At 37.1% G+C, this 19,250-nt stretch overlaps 1 protein-coding gene across 2 annotated transcripts in view; it reads right to left on the bottom strand.

Moving 5' to 3' along the window:
- Positions 1-5,015: 5,015 nt before the first annotated feature.
- Positions 5,016-19,250, bottom strand: part of DGKH (diacylglycerol kinase eta) — a 157,898-nt gene continuing 143,663 nt past the window's right edge. For both annotated transcript variants that reach the window (XM_086771808.1, XM_086771809.1), the window contains 5 exons: positions 18,142-18,234; positions 13,751-13,870; positions 13,284-13,392; positions 11,749-11,879; positions 5,016-5,434 (listed from right to left, as the gene is read on the bottom strand). In XM_086771808.1, coding sequence (XP_086627934.1) covers positions 5,345-5,434; positions 11,749-11,879; positions 13,284-13,392; positions 13,751-13,870; positions 18,142-18,234 — 543 coding nt within the window. In that variant the 3' untranslated portion in view covers positions 5,016-5,344. The remainder of the gene's footprint in view (positions 5,435-11,748; positions 11,880-13,283; positions 13,393-13,750; positions 13,871-18,141; positions 18,235-19,250) is intronic.

Here is a 19,250-nt window from a genome sequence, read left to right as displayed (position 1 = left end):
AGGGGATGATGTTTTAAGTTTAGTTCTACAGGCTGGAAAAAAAAAAAACCTTTCAAATATTTTTTTTTTTTCAGTTAAAATATTGATGGCAATCACTATTAAGCCTACAGGAGTTGCTATGAATTTTGGTATGAGCTCCAACTGGCTACAGAAATAGTCTCCTGGAAGTCTCTAGATGGCTTCCAAATGGAATATAATTTCTGAGAAACAGACTGGGCTTCTGTATGGCAGAAAGGAGCATTTCAAGTACATAAGCTAACCATTAACAGAGCTGTTAAGCCTAATGCAACAGTAGTAGAAAAGAACTAGAAAATTTTTTTTCCTTTTGTAAAAAAGATCAAGTTACACACTATATTCTATATATAAATACAAGAATTTATACAACCAGTAAAGATCTGCTATTGATAATTACCAAATGATGCTTTACCAATCCTGCTGACACTGTCATTTATCTCTGAAGAGGCAGCAGAGATATCTTAAGTCCTGTCCGAACTCCTCAGCTTCCTCACGTCATCAAAAACGCCTTTTTACTTAAGACAGCGACACAGTCATGTACAGTTCCTGCAAACATTAAGTCTTTGCAGTTAGAATAGGCAGCATCAAACCTTGATGATATGAAAATCATACCACAAAATATACAATCTATGAAAACAGAATAAAAAAAAAATGGGAAAGCCCGTGGTATAAATGTAACATTCAGGACGCTGCAGTTAAGCAATACTTATGTTATTAGGGTGAAAAAAAATTGATAATTACTTATATTTTTCTGTCACTTACACAAGTGACAAGACGATTTCCTGGTTGTAAGCTAAATATTTTGCTGCAGCTTGGTTATTCTCAACAATATACATTGCTTGTGACTTTACCTGTCACAAAGACTTTTTGCACCAGAGCTGTCGAACTTCTATGCAAGAACTTAATGCTTAGGGGCACAGAGAGAGCAATGGAGAAATAGCAGTAAATGTTAGTAACGCACTCATTAATAGGAAGCATTGAGCAATATGGAATCGCTGCGGGGGTTTGTGTCTTACATGTCCATTGCAGAATTATCTATGTATAATAGGTAGTTTTAAATCTATTTTTAAAGTAGCACTATGGAATGTCCTCTCATATTTGCTTTATACATTAATTTTCCATTACATGTGAAAAAGGTCTCCTGCCAGTCTTCCAGAAAGGAAGACTAGATGCATTGAAAAACACTGATAATTTTACCCTTGAAATAAGATCTGTTCATTATCAAGGCATTATGAAATTTTCACTAAGTGATTTAGCATTGCAGAGTTCAATTAAAAAGTTAAAATTGGCAGGTTATCTATTGCTCTACAAAAAGCATAGGAAAATATTAAATGTGCCGTTATAAAAAAGAATCAATTCCTCTTATGTGAGTTACAGTTATAGAAGACTGCAGTATGAATTACTTTGGGCAGGGATGGAGAGAGAAAGATGATTTTGATTTATTATTTACAATACGAAGCATGTTTACTCCAGTCTCAAACTAAGAAATACTTATTCAAATAGATTGAAATAGTCTGGGAGGGGTTTTGATCACATGCTGTACATTTTTCTGTTCTTCCAGGTTTAAATTTTTTTTTTTTGAAAGAATTAGATATTCAGGAGAAAAAATAGTGGTAAAGGAGTAATATATAAAAAGTCTCAAAGAAAATTTGCCATTGCCATCATATAAAATATTTCATTTTTGAACAAGTTTTTTTCTTTAAAACATTGTACATAAACCCTACAACCATGAGTTTGCCTGATTTCATAGAGTTTCTAAGAAGAAAGCATTAGGCATTATAAAGGCAATACTTGCATGACCCAAATCACAGGTTGCTAGAGCAATTGAATACAGTAATGTGGAAAATCCTATTTGAAAACGACAAACCAGGAACATGCACTTAGCAATCTGCTGCCATTTTAAAACATGCACTTCTCCTCTTCCTCTATCTAGGGTGTAGGGCGTTTCATCTATATGAATACCAGCCACTTAAAAAAAAAATACTCACTGCTCTGTATTCCTTTCAGATTTCAAAGTATGCTGACTGACCACAGAAATTAAGTCTATTCGACTATGGGGAAAAAAAAAAAACAAAAACCAGTAAACTTTTATAGTGATTTTTTTGTCTTGATTAATCTACCATTGAATCAGGCTCCACAAGATCTGTTGGGATATCTTGTTTTCTAAAAAACTAAGTACTTTTAGGGGATCTGTTTGGCTTATTTTTGTTGAAATACTGGGATGTATGCTTTGAAGCACTTTAAACATTAGGATTAAATTATAAAGAATTCAGTTCATTAAAAATGTAGCTATGTATGCCCTTAGTTCTAGGAGCTGGGATTTTTACAGCACTAAGGAAAAAAACACAATACTTGTAAATTAAAATAATCATGAGATAGTAACACTGTGTTCAGAAGTCTTTCAATAGAAAAGCCACATCACTAAACACAGTTACGATCCATGACCTCGGCAGAGAAACCCTGTAAAATATTTTGAGCCTCCTTGTCAGACGCATTGGATTTGATAGCCAACACAAGTCTAAGGCATAGAGTTGCATAAAATTTGCTCTCCTGGGCATCTAATAAATACAGCATAAATGATGCTTACAATTTTTTTTTCTACTTGCATGTTTAAAAAAACCCTTCTGCTTAGGATAATCAAAGTTAAATTCTTTGGTGGTCATTTAGAAAAACCAAACTATACAAAGACAATTGATCAGTTGTCCTATACTGAGGTAATTTGAGGAGTGCCGTAAGAAAGTTGCATTACAAACAACACTTGCCCATTTTCCCTGCCTAAAAGCAGCTCCCATTTTTTAATATACTCCATGTAGACCTCTACAGCAACCTGAAGAGATCCTGTTCGATAGCCCATCTTAACGCATTGCATATAGCAAGGCTGAAAGTTGTAAAGAGAATGTATCCTACAATCAGGAAAGCTAAGTTGTTCCATATATTATGTCCTTGAATTGACCAGGAAGATTAACTACATAGTCTACCGTAACACCGATATATTAGAATGCTGCCACACATTAAAATGTAGCATAGGTTACAGAGAAACAAAGAGAAAAGGAAATACAACTTGTGAAAACTTGATACCATCTGAACATCATTAAAGGGGTGAATGTCAAGTACATTAAAAAAATATCTAATATTTCCATTGTTTGCTTAACTTCCCATTGTTTGCATATGCTTTTCATACAACAGCATGAAAATCATGCCACTTGGCAACAGGATTTTGGTTTGTTTTTTTACAGAAAACCTAATGGAACATAGCCTTTTACTTTTGTTTGTTTACCAGAATAATCAATTATGTCCACAGAGCTCCCAGATTGGTGCCTGTTGAACCTACAGCGGCAAGAGCACATATTACTATAACTGGATATAAACGAAACCTGGTTTGTTCCTTTTGAATTTTTTTTTTCTTTTGCAATAAAACAAGGGGAATAGATTGTACTGTTCCAAGGGATGACTCCCATCTACTTTCTAAGGGACAACTCCCATCACACTCATGAGAAAGGGAGGGCAAAACCACAATGCAGTACTTGACGTTGGCCCCTTTAAACAGGGAAACAAGCTTTGGAAAAAAACAAATGAAACCTTACTCAGCTGCCTACAAGGAAAAACAGAAATAGATATTAAGATATTCTTTAACCTGTAAGAAATGTCAAAGCTACTCGATTAAGTGTTCCTTGTGCCTCAATGACACGTTAGGAACAGAAAGAAGACGGCGATTCTGTGCAAGTTTTATGGCAGGTGGTGCAATATCATCTCATTTCAAATATTTAAGTAGGTTTTTTTGTAAATATATGCAAATAATTGTTCTACTAGATTAATATTTTTGTGAAAAATTAACCAGGAAATTCAATTATGAAGCTATGTTTCATTTAAGTAAACTGTAAATAACCTTATAAACTCTGGTCTAACGCAATTTCTAAACAAATACGGTTTTCATTTTTTAACCTGTTTACACTCATGGATTACTATCTTGCATGTGATTCATCTTTGCATGCATAGTGTAAAACCTTAGAGTTTGTTTTTTAAATTTTCATGATCTACCGATGTAGGAGTGCTGACAAGAAACAAATTGATGCCTTTATAAAGAAATGCATACCGAGATATTTTTAAATTAATAGTTAATTAGTAATGAGTAAAAGCTTACCCCACAAAAATCAAATCAGCTGCTACATTTTAAAACTCTTTTTATGGATGATAAATAAAACTAATTTTCCTGTAAAAAATTTTCATCACTCTTTCAACCTGCTCTTTGAACAATAGAATAAATAAAACCGTTAGTGCCTAAAACTTCAAATATGCTACAAGATGTTTAAGATAACTGAATAACTACATTAAAACGCACCATGAGAAAATTCCTTATAATTTTCCATGCAGGAAGCCAATTGATATTTTTGTGAGGTACCGGTCTTTCAAAAATACTCATAAGTTAGTTACCTGATATACCTTCTGTACATGGCATATTTAAAAAAATCTAACTGTACAGTGTTTCAATCATATATAATGCATATAATCTGCTGAATATGGCACAAATGCTAAGTTTCCACACCCACACGTCCTTTGCCGTAGAACACATTTTAGGCATAACACAACACTGAAGAATAGAAAAGTGCCTGAAACTGAAGGGAAAAAAAAAAAAAAGACACTCAAGTAGTAATAAATTAAATCTCATTCAAACTGATATAAAAGTTGTTCAAGTGTTCCAAGTATCAGATGTGTCATGCAACAGAACAACAGACGATTCAGGCAGGCACACCATGCATTATAGTTTGCATTCAGGGTATCACAAGGTATCTCTCCCCTCTTCTGCGTGGCCAGGGAGTGCTGGGTACCTTGCGGCACTGCTAGGCTCACGTGTTAAACCTCCAAAACCTCTCGGTCTCCTGCACAGGAGATTTTATGAAGCTATGCCTCGGAAGGATAACCGGACAACCTCATGCTGTACAGTGGTATCTTGCTGCAGCGTAAAGAGAGGCATACTGAGCTGCATGTAAGCAAAGCAATCATTTCTTGATTATGTTTTCCAGTCAGTGCAGTTCACCATAAATCAAACAATTTACCAAAATGTGCTTCTCCAAACTGGCCAACGTCGCGCACCAAGAAAACGTCTTCGCAGAACGTATCACCTTTTCCTTTTTTTTTTTTTTTTGGCACAAATCCTTTTGTACTCTTGCAGCAAGCTCTTCACCATAGAAGAATTCAGAAATACTAGCCTGTACAAACACACCGGTGCTTATTCTTCTGTAGAGTAAACTACAAAGACAGCTAAGTGCCTGCAACAGCTTTGCTTCTCCAGCAACTTTCCCTTCTCTCTCCATGGAGAGCACCAGCATAATTACACTTCAGACAAAGGGGTGTTCTTGCCGAGCTCTTTAATTCCCTGGAGAATTCGCTTCATATGACCCACTTTCGTTATCCCCAGGTCCTACAGAAATTTAAAAATAAAAGAAAAAAAGAGAAAAAGAAAAAGGAGAAAGTTTTTTTACAAAAAGGAAATAAAAAGGCCATTGATTATGATTTAGCCATGCAACAGATGTCTAGAAATGTGCTCACTGCAATCAGCATTAACCGGAAAAGATTCTACGGCATTAGCAAGTGTTGCCTAACAAAAAAATTGCTTAGACCATACAGTGAATCCCTCTCTGTCTTGCAGACAGAAAATTACTTACCTGCAATAATGACAACCCAAGGCACTGCAATATCTGTCAAAAACATCTTTCACTTGACTCCTAAGTACAGAAATCTTTCACAATTCCTGTCCAAAAAAAGAACAATCTCCCTCTCCTCTCTAATACAGCAATCAAATGCTTGGTAAGATGTGATGGATTAGAGCTTCTGTCCAGCAATGTCACTTAATTTGAGGCCCTATGATGCCTATTTTAATCAACAAACACATACATCCCCAGCTTCTCAAGGGAAAGTGGATATTTCAAGGGGTAATGGTTTCAAAATAGAGGGAGGTAGATTCAGATTAGACATTAGGAAAAAAAATTTCACAATGAGGGTGGTGGAACACTGGCACAGGTTGCCCAGAGAGGTGGTAGATGCCCCATCCCTGAAAACATTCAAGGCCAGGTTGGATGGGGCTCTGAGCAACCTGGTCTGGTTGGAGATGTCCCTGCTCCTTGCAGAGGGGTTGGAGTAGATGACCTTTAAAGGTCCCTTCCAATCCAAACTATTCTATTGTTCTATGATTACAGCTACAGGCATGTAGGACAACTTCCCTTTAGAGAGCAATAGGAAAGTAAGCGTTCGTCTTTCATTCTAAAAAGGTTACATCTTCTGACATGGATCTTCTCAAATAGAGAGCTGGAAGAAAAATTCTCAGAAACATGACAGTCACATCCCAAAGGGAAATATAAAAAGCACAAACGAAAATCTCCTTGTAGCCACCATGAAAGCAATCACATCAGCTGAAATGTTTCTAATACTGGTTTCTGGGACCCATCTCCATATGACTGACAACAGACAAGACATTTTTGTAGCAAATCTCTTCCAGCATTAATAACAGCTTCAGCAGCATCTTTTCTTTTCAGTTTTGACTGGTCCAATGGTCAGAGGAGCAGAATGGGATGCCCAGCTGTGCTAATGATCCCCCACTGCACTAATGAATTTTCAGCTCAGTTTGGTGGAAATCTGCTTCCCTTATCTGTAAAACCCAGCTTTGATTTTTCAAATCAAATTTCTCTTTAAAATCCTGGTGTTAGTGATGTCGAGCAAGTGGCAGATTCAAACATTAGTTATTTGTAGAATAAACCTTATGGAAACAGATTGTGATTAAAGGAAAAAACTTAGTAAAGTTTGACTATCTATTATTCTGAAATAGAATTTTAAGAGGAAGATCTTCCATTATGAAGACATTAAAAGGAAGGGAGTGTAATTAAGCAGCCTGAAATTATTCTTCTTATACAGAGTGAAAAATGAACCCAAATATAATATTCTAGACACAAAGTCTGTGTCTAACTTTCTACAGTCACAGAAACCTCAGGAAATCTGCACTTTCTATTACTTAAAAGTGTTAGCATGCAATTCATTTTGCATTTCTCTAAAGCAAGAAAGCAGTGGTATGAAGGGCATGAATTAGTTATTTTATTGTAAAGGCAGCGCAGCACAGATTAAACAGCTGGATTAATTTTCAGAAAGTCAAGACTGAATTCTGATTATGATAGAGACAAAAAAAAATGTGGTTGTTTCTTCAGTAGAAAACTGTCAATACTATAATACATGGCCATCCTTCACAGTACTTTGGCATAAAGCTGTCAGCATTAAAGAGTTCAAGATATGTTCGTTAAAGTCCCCAAATCAAGTGCTGTTCATAAACCTATCTGACAAAAAAACTTCTGATTTTCCACATCACATCAATTTATGAACACTTTATCCACACATTAATAAATGTAGTACTAATTTTCAAGTTAAGAGAACTGACATAGGTAGCAGCTGTTAAACTCATCGCACCATGACAGTAACATTTATCATTTTAGATTCAGATAATATTTTCATGTTTATGCTAAGCTTAATTTTCCAATGAATCAAAAATACAACTATTGAAACTACTGAAATAGCCTAGCTGTTGTATGGAGGAAATTCTACATAGGGAAAAACCCATAAGGCTACTTTCCAAACCATGAGAAGCCACACGTGTTAAAGGTTAAGAACTTGCAGATTCTTCAGAACAAACATTTTTCATGAGTAGAAATTGCTGGATAAGCAACATAGCAAGACGCTGCCAGACTTCAAAGATGAGAGGAAAGAATCATATTATGAAATTCCCAGAAAACTCAGCCACTTTTTCCACCAACCTTTACAAAGTATTGTCAACAATGCCTATGTTTCAGGGCAAGAGATTTTGGTTCTATTTCCGTTCAAGTTGAAGTTGCTGTAATGTAGATCAGAACAGCAAGCCTCAAGAGCCTTACCGCAATTTTGGGGACCCTTTTGATAAATTCTGCCACTCTTCCAGGAAAAAAAAAAAACCCAACAATTGACAAAATAACTTTGGAATTTTCATGCTGTGTAATAGCTTTGTTTGGAGGAAATCAGGATTTATGCATTCCTGACACCAGATGCTATTTAGTATTTTCAGTTTACTAAAATGCAGGAAAGCTTGCAGAAATTCTGTCATCTCAGACTAAAAGTATCTGCTACAGCAGCATAACATGCATCATTCAGAAAAAGCAAGATCCCGTAAGATCTCTGCATTTTTGTGCATGCCTGGGTTTTACCATTTACATAATCTGTCCCTATTTAATTGATATCTGATTAACAAAAAGTCAATTTCACTAAAAGATATTCTTGACAAGACTCTAGCCAGAGTTTGAGGAAGAAAATAGCCCATCTTTTTCCCCAGCTATGGCCTTAGAACTACAGGATCACCTCTCCTTCTGCTCTCCCTAACCACTTTGCCATCTCTGGCCCTTCAGCAGGCAAGGCTCAAAAAATTCTCAAAAAGAAAAATAAGAAGGTTGGGGAAAAAAAAGCTAATGAAAATTCTTGAATAGCTTTCAGGAGTTCTTTGTCTGCATTATATTATGGTGATTCCCTGTCTGCTTAGCCAAGAACCCATCTATTCCAGGTTTGCCCCCCAGATTTTGGCCAAATGTACCACCAGTATAATGCTACGATCAATTTATATAAACACTCCTTAATATTAACACCTTCCAGATGAGAAACCTACCCTACTTACATTCCCAGTGTCAAAAGCCATCTAGCATGCCCAAGTCTAACAAATCTTGTAAAACATTTTCCATGCAAGAACTTTTTCAAAACACACTACTGTGAAACACAGAGATGAAATGCCACAGTTCTCAGCACAGACCTCAGCTTGACTGGCACTGCTCATCAAGCTGACATGAAGCATGGAAACCCTTTCTCCAAGGAAACCAACATTGCTATGGAGCTCTAAGGAGATGTCATCCTCATCCTACCAAATGTGTACTAGTTCTGATTATTGCTAAGTTGTTCCCACTGGAACATGGTTATCAATGCTAAGAATACGAGCATTTATTTCAGAAAAATCAGAGTCTAGTTTTCAATGAGTTTGCTTGTGAAATAAGGTTAAAAAAAAAAAAGTCACAACAAGCTTTCTTTCTACAGTTTCTACAGCATAGTTCGCGATTCACTGCCCAGCCTTTCCTTAAGCAAAAGAAAATCACATAGGTGTAAAGTCTAAGATTCCCCTAAATAAAATCAGGCACAGGAGGCTGGGGAAAGGGTATTACTGCAGGGGCTGGATGGAGAGAGGTATCTGGTGTTCTCCATTTGCCAGTTGCCACACAGCTAACTGAGAATGGGATCCACAAACTACGCAGAAATATAATTAGAGGTGTCCAATTCTTCAGTAAATGTATAGATCTATTTCAGTGATGTGTGCAAAGGAAGAGAGTTTCATCAAATCCTTTTCCATACTGCTTTTTACCTCTACTTTTGACCACAGAAAGAAAGGTGGGCCCAGAGGATTCAATTAAAACAGGCAACGATTTTTCCCATTGTAGACATGAGAGGTAATAGCAGTAAATCTATTGCACATGAATTAAGAGCTTGCGAATCAATGGCGAGCCCATTTAACTTGGCAGGAAGCACAAGCCTTGCACTGGAGGAGAGGCAGGAGACAGATGATAGCTCGCAAGAGATGAAGATTCATCGGCACACCTCAATAGCCAAAGGGAGGAAAGATTAACGGGGCAGCTTGTTACATGTTCCTCATTTCCTAGGTACCACAATACACATCTTGACATCAATTCAGGTCGCTGGTCAGAAAACTGCATGCTCCCTGAGCTACCCAGCAGCGACCGTGCCCCGTATGTAATGGACAGGACGAGTGTTAAACTCCGCTATTTAAATTCAGCGTTGCTACAGAAAGCGCAAGCCATGCTTGGCCAAAAGCCTGGCCTGCCTTATGAACAGCACTGCTCTGGGAGCTCTCAGCTCTGCTAAAGAGCAGATGGGGCGATTCTAGCGCAAGACTCCTGCTAGCACAGGACATACCCTTGGCACCTCGCGTAGAGGAACCCCTCGCCCAGCTATCCTGAGCAATTTAAAACCTGCGTACGTGCTTCCAGGCAGCACTAGACAGAGGGGATATTAATAGTCTGTCTCTCTACAGGCTCTATCTAAGACAAGCTTTTAGATGTTTCAGGGTATAGGCCTTTGTGGTGGCATTTTGTTTATGCTGACTCAGCATGAGTGTTCGCAACAGGGTTAACAGGTTGATGATTATCCTGCTGCAGATATTTACTTGGTTGACGTGCCAGTCTTCTGGGCATGCAGTCAAATGAGGCAAGGCCAGAAGGCATGTCTAGTTTAACACTGATCTTACCCACTATTATTTATTCCAACAAATTTGACATCTTGATTTTTTTTTTAAATTAAGATTTCTTAATGTTTTACCAATCCTATGCATCGTGTGATGCTGAGTTTTCCAGTTAATTTTTAAATTCTTTCAGTGCCCATTCAGAACAGAGACTTGCAACATCCATCACTGGAACATTGTGGTGGATTGCTTGCACAGTTTTCAATTTCTAAATTTTTGCAGGGAGAGACTTTCCTGAATCTGTCCTTCCATGTCAGGAACTATCCTGAAAGAAAATAATTTAACTTCCATGGAAAGTAGCTTAGGTGATCTAATACCAAAGGGTAAAATAATACTCAACAGGTAAACAGGTCATCTCAAACACAACTGTCTTCAACAGCTGCATTCTACTGCAACAGTCACTCATTGTAAGCACTACCTTATAATGTCAGGATTTCATTTCAGAAAAAAATGGCACATTTGTATGAAAGCACTGCCTCTATCTGGAGACTACTGCACTGTGGCTAGAGTGATGACTTGCACTCTAAATGTAAATGTTTGCAATTTATACAATATCCTATTTCCTCTCTTATGTGCTAAAAGCAGTTGCAAAACACATTATCAAGAACTCATTACTACTGAGTTCCCGGAAAAAGTAATGTAATGAATTCCCAAAGATATAGCCTCTATTACATATAATGGATGCACTTAAGTCATCCTTGAAAAAGACCAGCAAGCTCAAATAACAGCCTCAGTCTGATAGGTAACGTTTATCCCTGCAAGACTTACCAATCTGACCTCAGAGGAAGAAAGTTTTACAATTTTGGAGGCAAAATAAAGTGCTCTTTTTAAAATCTGTACAGCTAAAATGAAGGAGAGTTTTGTCAGAGATGAGAAAATCTATTGCAAGGTCTATTTTGACACACAAACACCAACGCCATGTAAGTCCAATGCCTCAATTTATTAAGCTGCTCTCTCACACCCACTATATCCAATATATAGACAACAAATCACCTGAAGGAGGTCAGCTGCTCGTAGCTGCTGACCTTGCAGTAGATAGATTCTAAATTATTACCACCAGCTTCAACTGGTCAATACTGATCCTATTTGATGGAAACAGTGAACTCTTGAAGATAACATTATATTACAGAGATGTCAGTAAGATACCAAACGTGCTTTTTCTGTGCCTTCTGACATAAACTATAATGCTATCATTCTACATGAATTGCAAAAAAAAAGCAAATTTCAGATAACATAGATATTCTCAGTTGTGAGTACAAGTCAGCACTTCAGAAATTCAGGCCAAAGGACAGCACATATTAGTTTATTGCATATTCGCACAGTGTAAGCCAAGCTACAAGCACATAACAAGTGCAGGGAAAGAAGAAAAGTTGGTTGTTGTTTTGTCAAAGAAAATGGTCAATAGCAGAAAAGTAGCACAAAGGAAATACCTTAAGATCTCGCCTTTCCAGATGTAAAAGCTCAGAGCCTCGGATGTCATGGCTGATGAAGATTTCTTTGTACTCTCCCAAACTGAGCAGATCCAGCCAAGCAGCAACTTCATCTGTGCCCCATTTTTGAACTACCAAAGTTAAGAGCAAAACCCCCTTAATTTCTACATGCTCAAATGCATCACAAGCAAAGGTTAGGCCAAAGAGAGTGGAAAACAGAGTAGAATTGCCGTGCTAGCAAAGGGAAAGGTTAGAGGTGTCATTTCCACAGAAACTGACAATTTTCTTTTTACATGCAGGTTACAGGTTAGCAGTTAACATCAGAAAGTATCTAAACAAAGTTGGGGTTCTTTGCTTTGCAGCCATGCTTTCAGCTTTACTCCAGTTTCTTCAGTAAAGCCTTTAAAACCTCATGTCCCAACCAATTCACGTTAAAGCATCTTAGGATCAGTGACGCAAAGTCTAATGTTGCTCTGCTTCATAACATTAATTTATTAGTAGTCATCCAGGGAGAGGAGAAGCCTTCAAAAACTAATTAACATGTAAAATTAAAATATCAACCATTCCTCAAACACAGCAATGGCAGCAAGCAATTCTAGTTTTAATTAACATTTTATAGTATTCTTAATTAATGCAACAAGTATTCTTTAAGCTACTGTGTTACATAGGCCATTAGTAAGCTTTTGGCAAAACATTGTTCTCTAAGGTTAGTTGCCCACATTAGTCCTAATAAGACCACATTCATTGAAAAAAAAAAAGGTTATGCTACTTATTGCTACGATTTTGCAACTTCACTCAATGCTGATCAGTTTTACAGTGAAGTGAAATCTGAAGTCTAATCTGAAATCTAAAGTCTGATCAACCACTGAAAGATTTTGCAGATTATGACCAACTGTCCATTAAAGAGACAAAGATGTAGAAAGAATTTTTGGACCATCTGATCACTGATTAAGTCCTGGACATAATCTTAAGGAAGTAAGTTCATGGATAAGACTGGGAAGAGAGGAGAGTGGAGTTTGTTCAACTTCTTCTAATTAAAAAATCAGTATTGACTACCATGGCTTTTTGTTTGATTTGTCTCACTTGCCGAACATAAAAACCCATCTGAAATTTAAGAATAACTGGTTAATTAAACCAGTGTGATAAAAGCTATGGTGCGCCTTCTAAAACTAACCTGAAACACCTGAATTGAAGCTTCACAGGGAAACAATGTGTTTACCTGCGACTTGTATTGCTATGAGTTAATCAAATGTAACTGCCAGCAAAGACACAGGCCCTGTTGCATGGTAAACTAAATATTTTTGCAGTAGTTCTTTGGTTCACTTGGAAGTCTTGGGGTCCTGCTGAATGCTTTCTAAATGCACTGAAAGAAATCTTCATCCTAATGAAGATGCCACTTAGCTCAGCTGCTTTTCACGTTGACTTTACTCTTAGGTAGAGTGCATCATGTCAGCTCTTACAAAAAAAAAAAACAACCCATAAAATCACATTTTCCCCAAATGCTACTATTTTTCTTGTAATTTCAAAACACATACCAGGCTGAGGGCTGGTCTTATGCTTCTGAACTTTTTCTTTTTTAAACTTTGGCACTATGCGAAACACAGTACTTCTGTTGTTTCTTTTAGCATAATCCAGAGGGGGATCCTGCATGAAAGAAGAGACATGGTTACCTTCAGTTAACAGAAAATAACACTTAAATTACATGTTTGAGATAGCAATTCATAGGTAATCTCAAAAACTAAGACCAAATTTTACTTCCTTAAAGAATTTAACTCTATGCTTGTTTCATTTATTAAATGACCATTCAAAACCTTTACATTCACAGAACGGAACAAAATACAAAAAACGCCGTAACTTTAGAAGCTTGTTCACAGAAGACAGAAAGGATCCAACATCACTACTGAAACTGCCTCTCCAGATCATGAGGGATTCTAACTTACTCTTCCCTATCGAAAGAAAATTAAGATCAATTAGAAAAAGGAAGTATTCAAATCAAACTCACCTCATCATCATTTGGTTGAAAAACATAATAAAGCCAAGGTATCTCAGCAAGCTTTCTCAACTCTATTTCCACGCTGTGCAAAGCATCAGACAACAGCTCTTCATGGGGAGCTTCTAACTGCTGTTTATAAACAGGCCAGAAAAACAGTATTTTTAGTTTTGTTAACATATAACACTGATTTCTAGATAGTCTTACCAAATTAGATTTTGCTTCGGAGATGAGTCAGACCACCTTGACACTACATTTAGTATGGTCCCAACCACAGAGGGATGACTGAGACAGCTGAGTCTTTTGGTGCAGACCAGCTGAACCTAGCTGTCAATCACTGTCACAATTCACCACACTGCTGAGTCTTCATAGACCAAAAGTTATCTGATAACACCAATACTAGAACACACTAGAAATGGAAACTACGAGCACAAGGGAGATAAAACCTGACCAAAAGAACAAGAGCGTGGAAAATCTTTGTATGAAAAGTGGTGTAAAAAAATTGAACAGATGTTAGTAAGCTGAGTTATTATTTGCAAATGTCTTCACATGATAGGTTACTCTCTCATGGTCAAGTAAGAAGAAATGGATCTTACCAAAGATGCTCCATTCCCAAAGGTCTTCCAGTGGTGATGCAATACCTGCACTACCCCTTCTAAACAGGTGAGATATGGAGCACTGCTGATATGGATATACTGCTGCTGGCTGAGTGTGGGAAGAACAGGGACCAGGCATAGAAGAGGGACATGACTGCAGCCCCAGATGGGAAACAAAAAGCCAAAGACATCAGTGAAGGTCAAAGAGGAAAAGAAAGGAGTAGCAGTGTAAAAACCTTGGGACTTGCTGACCTACAGGAATTTGGCTCTGTCAACACTTTGAGAACCCCACGGAGGTACGAGTTTTCCTTAGGATTCTGAAAACTCTTCTGCAACTGTTGTGTGAGTAACAACTGTGAGGAAGAGGTAAGGCAGGCAGCTGATCCCTGGCAAAACTGTTTTGGGCTTATATGGGGTTGCACCATTTCGAGGTTGAATCCTGGAACAAGTCGCTTGGAATCACTAATAAAGCAATCTGAAGATCTATTTCTCTCTTTGAAGTAAAAGTCATTCCACAGCAGTGCAGAATATCCTTTTGAAATGATCTAATTAAGTTATATCCTAGTGAATGCATTTTTAAAATGGAGTTGTAAGAGAATCTTTGATCTCTAGTGCTGGAAAAAGATTTTGATGTTGCTAGGGTTTGGTGATAAATTACAAGCCCCCATTAATTCATCCTACCTAAGAAAAACTTTGCTTCAGTAGTTTGTGTATGTTACCACCTTTCAAAGGGGACACCATCTTTAGTAAGATATTGCTGTTTAGTATACTAATACTGGAAATGTAAGCTCCCTCTTGGCATCGTTTTATTTTCTCTTCTAAAGCTCACAGAATTCAGTGCCCATAGACTGACTCTGATCTTTCTTTTTGATTTCCCTTTTTTTTCCAATTTGAACAGTTTCATTAATTTGGAGCACAGTGGAAGACCCATTTGTCTTTGAAGACGTTACAACTTTTCTTGTGTCATCATTTTTAAAAAAATATTTAAGTCATCTATTTTATATAAATGAATGAAACAGAGAATTTTCTCTTTCTCCACAAGCACTTTGCCTTGTCCTTTCTCAAAGGAAAGTATTTTTTGGGGGGATAAATGGGGACAAAAAAAACCCCTCTCATCTGATGATGAGGAAATGTATGCAATATTGCATTGGCAATATTGCTCCTGAAATAAACCCCAAACAGTAGTGCAATTCTGGTAAAGGAGGAGTCAGCAATTAAGGGTAAGTTCTCCTCCTAGACTATCTAGAAAAATCTTCTAATTTCCAAAGTGAAAATTAACACTATGAATGAAACATTGAAAATTAAAGGTTTTTTTTTCAATTCCTTCCCAAATTAAATTTTAAGTATGAAAATACTTGATTTTAATGAGCTGAGGTCATTTAATTCAATTGAAATGAAACATTCTGTCATACTTCTCCCTTAATACATTGGAAAATTGTGCTTTGTTCCAGACTGGAAATACTTTTAAAAAAGCAAAAACTGAAATAGTACTTTTAAGAAATATCTAGACAAAACATGACATTTAAAATTTTTTTTCCAAAGTGTATTCCAGCCATAACCATCTGGGAGATTCCACAAATCCATTTCATTGTCCCACCTTATCATTTCACTAAAAATGGTATACATAGCTAATTCACTATTTGATGTTAGCTAGCTAATACTGTTGTATGAACTTTTATAATCGTGTCTTACAGGAGGTGACAGGAATCACAGTCTCCTTGTATATGTATTTACATTTCTTTTGTGTCCTTCAGGAGCCATAACAAACTCAAGAGTCAGTAAATGGCAACCAAAGAAAAAGCTTACCAAGTAGAAAGGTGGTGGAGGCCCCATCTCTGGAAGCGTTCAAGGCCAGTCTGGATGAGGCTCTGGGCAACCTGACCTAGTCAGGGATGTCCCTGCTCCTTGCAGGGGGGTTGGACTAGATGACCTTTGAAGGTCCCTTCCAACCCTAACCATTCTATGATTCTATGATTCTATATGCAACGAAGGCATCAATTTACTGCTATCAGAAGCTTTGACCACAAGTGAGACAAATGAGGAAGAATTGAAGAAGGGTAAAAAAAAAAAAGGAGGAAGATATTAAAGAAAGAAGGTTCATCTTTGTCAGAGAAGAAAGGTAATTTGGAGGACTATGTATGATGGCAGTGGCTGATGCATCAAGCAACACATTACATTTCATCTGTCTCTATTTTAATAGAGCAAGGAGCCAACATACATGTAGCTTCTGTATTTATAAAATATATGGCAATAAGGTTAACCAGGGGGCCTTGTTATTGTGACTGTGAGATACTGTTTAAACAAGCACGATGTCAAATCAGTGTAGTGGACATTTCTAGATTGTTATCTCAGTATCTCCCAAACAACCTTTTTATTAAAAAATGGGTTTCACGTAGACTCATGAAGACATTTGCACAGACCAGAATAAGAGACAGAAGTCCAACATGTAAAAGTCAGAAATGGACAAATGAATCAAATTAAGCTTTGGAGCCTGACCAAGGGACCAGTTCAACAACACAAGGAGATCACAACTGGTTGTAGAAAAGGTAATGTTTCAATGGGAAGGTTTCCATAATAACATTATTTCCAGATTGTCTTGATAAGTTACGCTAGTTCTACTATTGCATCGCCAACTGAAACCTTTTCCTCTAATTCCTCTTCCTAAACTAATTCAAAATTTAAAGAATTTTCTCTATTTTGATTCCCCATTCAATCTGAAATATGGGGGATTAGTAATAGCAATTTGAAAAAATCAGCAGATATTTTTCCCTTTTCTGGAACAAAAATATCTAATGAATAACTTTCCCTTCCAAAAACCTCATAAAATAGATCATATGAGCCTAATCTTTGATTATTTCTAGAACTTAGACCTTTGGACCATATTAACTTTTGGTTACTGTAGAACAGACTCGTACCATTTATCACTTGTGTAAAAAGGCATCTGAACCTGTACCAGTAAGTTTCATACCCTAACTCAGCTAAAAGAAAACATTTCTATTGATATCAATTTTTAATTATAACAGTGAAATAAACAGTAAGTTAGCAATAACTCTGCTTTTGAATCCAAAGAAAATGTAACTCTTCCTACTGAGTATCTTCTTACCGTAAAACTGGACCAGTATAGAAAACCTGACATGTTTCTTCTCTTCACAACATCATATATAGACATTTTCTAACTATATATCCAGGTACAACAATTCTTGAGCACCCTTCACTGTCTTAGGCACAGAAACACTAGCCAAAGAAGAAGATGCAGAGTCTTCAAGTACCATCACACGTCTGCTGCACACTTACCAGTTAAAAGTTATAAAATAATTCCTGAAAGGTATTAGAACAAGGGTGAGATTTACTTGTCCAAATTAGATCTGTAGAAGTTGAATGTATGAGTCTAAACAGCTCTCACCCCAGATTCTCTTTAAACTCTGAAGATGGTCACATAACTCCAGAAGTTCTCTTAAATACTAAACCTCCAGAAGATGATTTATCTTTTTCTAAGATACGCCTCCAAGACAGTTGAGTGTGAATCATCCTCAGTAGGGATACTTATTTCTCTACTAGCTATTAAAAAGAAGAGCTCAGGCAATGACCTTTTAGGTATCTGAAGTGAGGTAAGATGGATGCCAAGACAGGACAAGAATTCATAACTCATTCCAATCCAAACCACAAACGCACTGTAATATCCTCCAGTTGGCCTTACAGAGCTTCTTGTAGCTCGTCATAAATCCAGTGCAGATTTTAAAAATCAGCAAAGAACAAATCATAGATAATCTGAATGAGGGAATAAAACCATGTATTTTGTGACCGTACCAAAGGAACTCTTCCTACTAGCAGAGATTCAGTTTCATTATGTAGGGCCTTCACATTGACAGCTATCTCCATAGCAGTGTTTCTGGTAAGGCTCTGCAAAATAAGAACCATAAAAATTATTTGAAGTGATGCAAATCTGATTAAGTACTTTGGGTTTACAGCACAGATTTTAAGTTTTCTCCTACGACAAATACATCAATTTAACTCTACACTGACAATTTCTTCAGCACTGAGAATATAAAACAAAAATGTCTATTTACTGTCTTTCCCCCAAATTTATTTTAAGATGACTTTATACAATCCTGAAGATGGTCAAGTGACCACCACCTGTGAGATGAATCCACCATTTTTATGGATGACAAAGGCCAGCAGAAAAGTTGTGGGCCTCATTTAACAATGACTGTCAATCCAAATTGTTCACTGTAAGTTGCTAGCCATATTTTAAGAAGCAAAGGTTAACTAATATATTTACCATACATAGATTTAGATTAGATATAGACAACCTCTACCTAATTAATCTTTTTTGGGTCCAGTCCTTGGGAACATCCACATTGTCTAGTGTGAAGACAGAAATCAGGAAACTTATTTCCCCTCACCCCCTTTGCATTCTCTGCATAGCATTTGGGTAGCAATTAAGCATGAAAATGTCTATGAATGCATCCACAAGAACTGACCTGTATGTGGTAACAGCATTTGTTCAGCCTTTGTCATGCCTCCACTCTATGTCTGGGGACGTGCCTATACAGCTGTCTGCAAGCAGATGTGAGCTTACTTTGCCTATTGTTTTTGCTGTTTGCTGACCGGTATCTGGTTTATTCACTCTCAGAGCTACTTTAGTGCATCACCTCACTTGATTTAATGAAAGCACTGCTGCATCTCTGCAGGATGTGCACCTCTGGCTGTGGACCTTTGTTGCAGATGGAGCAAATTCTTACCTGCTTCCAAAAGACAACAGACATACTCTTACCGTGCCCCTAATCCAAACTCCCTATCTCCCTTTTGACTGCTCACTCCCCCCTGCAAGAACACCCAGAAGATCCGCATTTTAAGTGTCATTAATGTCCTTTTACAACATCCAGCGTTCACAAAAGAGAATATCAGCTGGGGAG

The sequence above is a fragment of the Chlamydotis macqueenii genome, chromosome 1 (genome assembly GCF_036417535.1).
Source record: "Chlamydotis macqueenii isolate bChlMac1 chromosome 1, bChlMac1.mat, whole genome shotgun sequence".
Taxonomy (NCBI): Eukaryota; Metazoa; Chordata; class Aves; order Otidiformes; family Otididae; genus Chlamydotis; species Chlamydotis macqueenii.
Note: the sequence above shows the minus strand (reverse complement) of the source record. Positions and strands in the feature narration are given on the sequence as shown.